Source organism: Sinocyclocheilus anshuiensis, unplaced genomic scaffold (genome assembly GCF_001515605.1).
Source record: "Sinocyclocheilus anshuiensis isolate Anshui unplaced genomic scaffold, SAMN03320099.WGS_v1.1 scaffold991, whole genome shotgun sequence".
Classification (NCBI taxonomy): domain Eukaryota; kingdom Metazoa; phylum Chordata; class Actinopteri; order Cypriniformes; family Cyprinidae; genus Sinocyclocheilus; species Sinocyclocheilus anshuiensis.
Genome location: NW_015547702.1, coordinates 988,818 through 994,667, shown reverse-complemented (window position 1 = coordinate 994,667; position 5,850 = coordinate 988,818). Strand labels below are relative to the sequence as shown.

The following is a 5,850-nucleotide window of genomic DNA, read 5'->3' as shown; positions in this document are numbered from 1 at the left end:
TGTCTCTGTGTGTGTGTGTGTGTGTGTGTGTGTGTGTGTGTGTGTGTGTGTGTGTTGGGAGTTGAAAGGAAAAGAGAAAAATGGAAATCAATGTTTTTGTTTCTTCCTAGAGTCCATCAGATTTGATTTATATATATATATATATATATATTTCCTTTTTTTTCAGAAAGGATTGGATCTGATTAAGGCATGAATTGCAGCAATCAATTCAAAACAAAGTGCACTTAAAAGCACACGAGCAGGCCAAAGTCTGGACACACCTACTCGTTCTAGATGAGGCCTATTTGTCACATTTTACAATAATAATAAAGTCATCAAAACTATGAAACAACACAAATTGAGGCATGGGAATTATGTTGTAACCAACAAAAAGTTAAACAAATGAAAACTAGCTTATATTTGAACGTCTCCACCCTTTGTCTAGATTCCAGCTTCTAGTCACATACTGCTTTTAACTGAAGACGTTTGATGGACACATGTTGAAGCTGATCCTATAATAATAATAATGTTATTATTATTATTAGTAGTAGTAGTAGTAGTAGTAGTAGTAGTAGTATGAAAATAATAACAATACAAGGATTTATAATAATAATAAAATATATAATAATATTTTTTCAAACAATATTTAATTAATCCTAAAAGTTACAGGTTCACAGTTCAATGAAAATTGGTTTAATGGTTTTAATGAACCTCTTTATGATTATTAATATCATCTCATGTTCCTGAAATACTCCATATGTTGTGTGCATGACAGCATGTTTATGGGTAATTCATATTGATTTTTTCCCCACAATTTTAGTTAAGCTACTGTACTTGTCATAGTAAAATCACTGTAACCCACAGCCTCTCATAGTTAATTGCATTAATACACATTTACATTTATGCATTTGGTAGACAATTTTATCCAAGCGACTTACACTGCATTTAAGGTACACTGGGAAAAAAAAAAAAGATACTTTGGAACTAAGTTAGGTAACAACATTTCTCTAAATTGTTAGAGCCAAATTTAGTTCTCAAATTATATTTATGGTTTAGATTTAAACCTTAAATTTTGTTTTAATATTAATGAAAAATATTTTAGTTTAGACCAACTTAACAAAACGGGTTTAAAATGAATACCTTGATTTTTTTTTTTTTTTTTAAAGCCCTTTAAATAAACGTCATGGTCATTTCACTTTTTTTCAGTGTAAACAAGTAATTAGTTCATGCATTCCCTGTAAATTGAGCCTACACTGAATAAAATACAATTGTTTTAGAAACTCTTTTCAGTCAGAAATTGCTAGTCAGTTTCACAAATAATTATAAAGAAATTAAAAAGTAACGCATTGAATTAAACATGAAATTTTGAAGTAGAAAGACTGAAATAGTAGTTTCTTGTAAAAACAAACTCCAAAACTTGCTGTACTGCTCTACTGTTTGAGATACAGGAATGTCTTAGCTTGCTGATGCAAACAGTCTAACGTATTGCCTGGTTTTTGCGCGGTTCACAGGTATAGATGACAGCTTTGTGCACGGAGGGGATCTGAAGATGTTTAAAAAGCGCCGTCACAGCGGTCAGTCTCCACACCTGCTGCTGATGCTGCTCCCATCATACCGGCTGGAGTCGCAGCACAAGAGCCACAGACAGAAACGTGCTCTGGATGCGGCCTTCTGCTCCAGGTACCACCTCCTCACAAATGAAGTTTTTCCCACAGTCTGCATCTGAACCGCAGCGGAATGTTTAACACAGCACAGTGCTTCTGGGGCCTATAGATATCATCTGTCATTAGTTAAAAGCAGCCAGACTTCAGTCCAGATTTATGCAATCGGCGGGCCGTGTATCAAAGCAGACCGGACCACCTATCAATCCAGTCTCGACTTAATCAATGAACTGGAAAACTTTTCACTGTTGGATTAAAGCTAAAATATAAATAAAAGTGGCTCGATTGTCTTTTAATAAAAGTCATCTGTATTCTCGCTCGTCCAGCCAATTGCTGTCGCAATCACGTTTTCACTCACATTATACCAGTGTGCTGTTAATTTTATATTTCCTGACATAATCAGCTTCCATCATAGCATCCAGTATTAACAAGCTGAGAAACTAGCAGACATTTGTCTCGAAATCATAAAAAAAAAAAATCGACGTTGACATCGAGTGGACTGATCTGATTAGAAGTGTTGGCCAGACTTCAGGATTTTAAGAAATCACACAAATTTCCTATTGGAATAGAAGGTTTGGGTGGGACGTCTCGAAGGACTCATCCCTTGTTTTGTTTTTTTTGTTAATAGAAATTAGACAGCTGTGAGCCATGATTTGCTACATTCTATTCAGATGCAAGATATATTATATTAGAGGGAGGGATAATTTCATTCTAGAGAGCATTTGTCTGTTCAAAAATCTGTCTAGTACAAAATATTAAATGCATATGAATGCTTAAATTTATTTTAGCCATGAATTAGAAATGAATTAGACACAGAGAAATTAAGATTAATCCAATATACATTTTGCAAGTTAATTTAGACTAATTATTCCTTTTCATTTTTTTGATATGTATAACTCAGTTTTCTTAACTGATTAACTAATTTCAATACTGTAAACAAATTAGCAGCCATCAGAAAATATCTTATTTTTACCATACACATTAAGTTCAGATTACTTCAGAAGAAAATATTGAGATCAAAAATGTAATCTTTTGATCGTATAATATAATAAGCTATAAGCACAAAAGCATGTAATGATAAACATGAGTATCGGAAAATTTACATGTGATTATTAGTCCATTAATTGATTAAAAAAGTAACTTACTAAACATAACTATATATATATATGTATTGTAGACTGGTTCAGTGATGTTAAATAGAATTTTAATAGTTAATTTAAATGTTACCATTTTATCTGTGTGCTCATGGGAATACTTGCATAGTGCTACTGCAGTTTTTTCTTGCTACTGCAGTTATTTCTAATTTTAATTGTCAAAATATATATTGATTATCAATTATAAGAGTATGAATTTTTATGTGCATATACCGTAGTTTGAAAGTGTACCAAAAATGTGCCAACAAAGAAAGTTGCGTGTCATACATCAGCTGTGTTTGTCTCCCATCATCCCACAGGAATGTGCAGGACAACTGCTGTTTACGCTCTCTCTACATCGACTTCAAGAAGGATCTGGGCTGGAGGTGGATCCACGAACCCAAAGGTTATAACGCCAACTTCTGTGCGGGAGCCTGTCCGTATCTGTGGAGCGCAGACACCCAGCACAGCAACGTAAGACAAAACCTTCAGTTATCATTTATCATTAGTTTTCATTTTGGGAGGAGTTAATATAATTCTAGTTATAATGCTTCTAGGTACTGATTTTTTTTTATTTGTCAAGCAATGAATTACATATACATACAATGTCATGTCCCATTTCAGATCCTTGGCCTCTATAACACCATCAATCCAGAAGCGTCCGCATCTCCTTGTTGTGTGTCTCAGGATCTGGAACCCCTCACAATCCTTTACTACATCGGAAAAACCCCCAAAATCGAGCAGCTCTCCAACATGATTGTCAAGTCCTGCAAGTGCAGCTAGGAACCGATCAGCTCCGTTTCCGAGAACACGCATTCACTCAAACAAACACACAGTAATTTAAAACCCAATCACACACGTGCTGCGCAGGGTTTCGAGGTACAACAGAGTAGTTCCTACAAACTCTCACAAACCACAACACACATCTGAATGTGTGAACTTGTGCTGGAAACAGCCCTGTCGGCATGTGTCACATCACCCGCTCATCACTCTATGGATGTGAGTTTGGCAAACACTGGAAGTACGTGATCTACATGTGTCTATATGTGAAGCAAGCGGAAGAGAAAATCCCTTGTTCCATTCATTTCAAACCAACACTTCTGTTTTATTTGTTGTTGTTGTTGGTGTTGTTGATTTTGTTTCCCTCAGTTTGGTAATATATAAAACCCATGATATTGTTCACCAAGACTGGTGAAGAGCTGGAAACTTCTGGCGAACAGTTGTCGCAAATGAATTTCGAGTTTGGCGCAAATGAAGCGTTTTTGCATAGGGGTTGGTGACAGAAAGAAATGAAATATTGCGGAAAGTTAATGCAAGCCTCAGAAAGACATAGTTTAAGCCAGCTTACATGGTATAAAAAAGGCCAAGACCAATAAGTCATGTTGTTCCAAGCAGCCAAGACGTTTTGTTCCATTGCAAACAGAAACATTCTCTACTCAAAAACGCAACTGCACACGCAAATGCTGCAAAGCAAAACCATTGCATTTTTGTATCACTGTGGCAGAAACAAACAGAGTTTCTATCAAATATCTGCACCATTAATCCTAATGTTTTATTATGCAGATAGCTGGATATAAACATGCTCAGAAAGATTCTCTTCAAACTGTTGCTCTGCCATTACAGCAATTGACCTGGAAGAGAAAAGTATGCTAGTCCACTGTAGCTCCCCTGAGAATGCAACATGTACTTGTGATATTTAGTTGTGTTTCAGAACTTAACAGCGTGTGAAACTGAGCTTGCAAAGCAAGAAGTATTTATGATTATGTACGTATATGTGGAAGAACTTTAAACGCCTTATTCTGAAGTTTAAAAATGTTTGTCTACAAATTTATGTCTAGTTAGCTCTTAGGCTACATTTACACAACAACGATGTAGTCAAAAACTGAAAAGTTTACTTTCTTGCTACTAAACGTTCACGTATACACTACAACATTTTCAAAACGATTCACGTCTACACATATCTGCGAAAACATCCAAAAACGCTGTATTGCGTATGCCAGGCCAGTAGTTGGCGCTGTCACCTTGTTAGTATACGGTACCTGTTGCCGTGTGTATATGATGCGTCTCCGCTGTTGGTGGTAATATTGGTGAAGTAAATCCACACTTTGCTGAAGAAGCGTTAGCAAACTCTTGAGCAGCAACAACACTACCATATACTCCGCCATTGTTGTGTATATGTTTGTTCGCGCTTGCCTTTAAAATCAAAACGTACTGCGCATGTCTACATACCTAACACGTACTACGCACGCGTATGACGTCACCGTTTTCAAAGATTCCCGTATTGGGTGTTTACACGGAAATGATAACGGTGGCATTTTCAAAAAGTTGCACTTTGAAACCCGTTTTCAAAAATATGCGTTTTCAGTCCCCAAAACGCCATTGTCGTGTAAACGAACAGGCAAAACGCATAAAAAGTCTCCCATTTTTGGCTGAAAACGTTGTCGTGTAAACGGCCCCTTATTCTTGACACAAATCATATGTAAAGATCACAACAATACCTGCAAAAAAGTCCCAGGCAGAAATGGTGCCTATAACACATGCCTGAAAGTTAGTTCCTTTAGGGATGGGCAGAGGACAGTCTTTACTGTATTTTAAGGTGACGCTGTAATTACACAAATATGTACCGAGTAATATTAATTAACAACATGTACTTATTGTAGGGTAAAGTACATGTAACTACGCCACCTTAAAATAGTGTTTGCACTGTTTGCATGGTTTGAAAACAATTCACAAATTAAAACAGCTGCAAACAGCCACAAATTTGCGTAAAAGCAGGCGCTTCTGAAAAGAATGACCGTGACTTTTAGATACTCACCGCGCAGAGCTATACCAGAGCATGTTGTGCCTGGTTAAACTGGAATACGGGTGGTTAGTAAAACACATGCTGGGTACAGCATGCAAAATTGGCAACTTCTTGAATTCACCCCATGGTCCCTTATTAGAGCAGGTGAAGCTGTGATGTCACCAACTCGACAGTGTTGAAAGGAAGTGATGTCATCAGAGACTGAATTTGCAATAGGTTTGTTTACATGCACTAATCGGAATGAATCCAGTCCGAATCAGATTCTCGGAGCTCT

General features: G+C 36.6%; 1 protein-coding gene across 1 annotated transcript in view; it reads left to right on the top strand.

The window, feature by feature from the left end:
* LOC107703928 (transforming growth factor beta-2) overlaps nucleotides 1-4,824 on the top strand; it is a 37,178-nt gene extending 32,354 nt beyond the window's left edge. The window contains exons 5-7 of the mRNA XM_016506737.1: nucleotides 1,491-1,659; nucleotides 3,094-3,247; nucleotides 3,398-4,824. Of these exons, the coding sequence (XP_016362223.1) occupies nucleotides 1,491-1,659; nucleotides 3,094-3,247; nucleotides 3,398-3,556 (482 nt within the window). The 3' untranslated portion in view covers nucleotides 3,557-4,824. The remainder of the gene's footprint in view (nucleotides 1-1,490; nucleotides 1,660-3,093; nucleotides 3,248-3,397) is intronic.
* The last annotated feature ends 1,026 nt before the right edge of the window (nucleotides 4,825-5,850 follow it).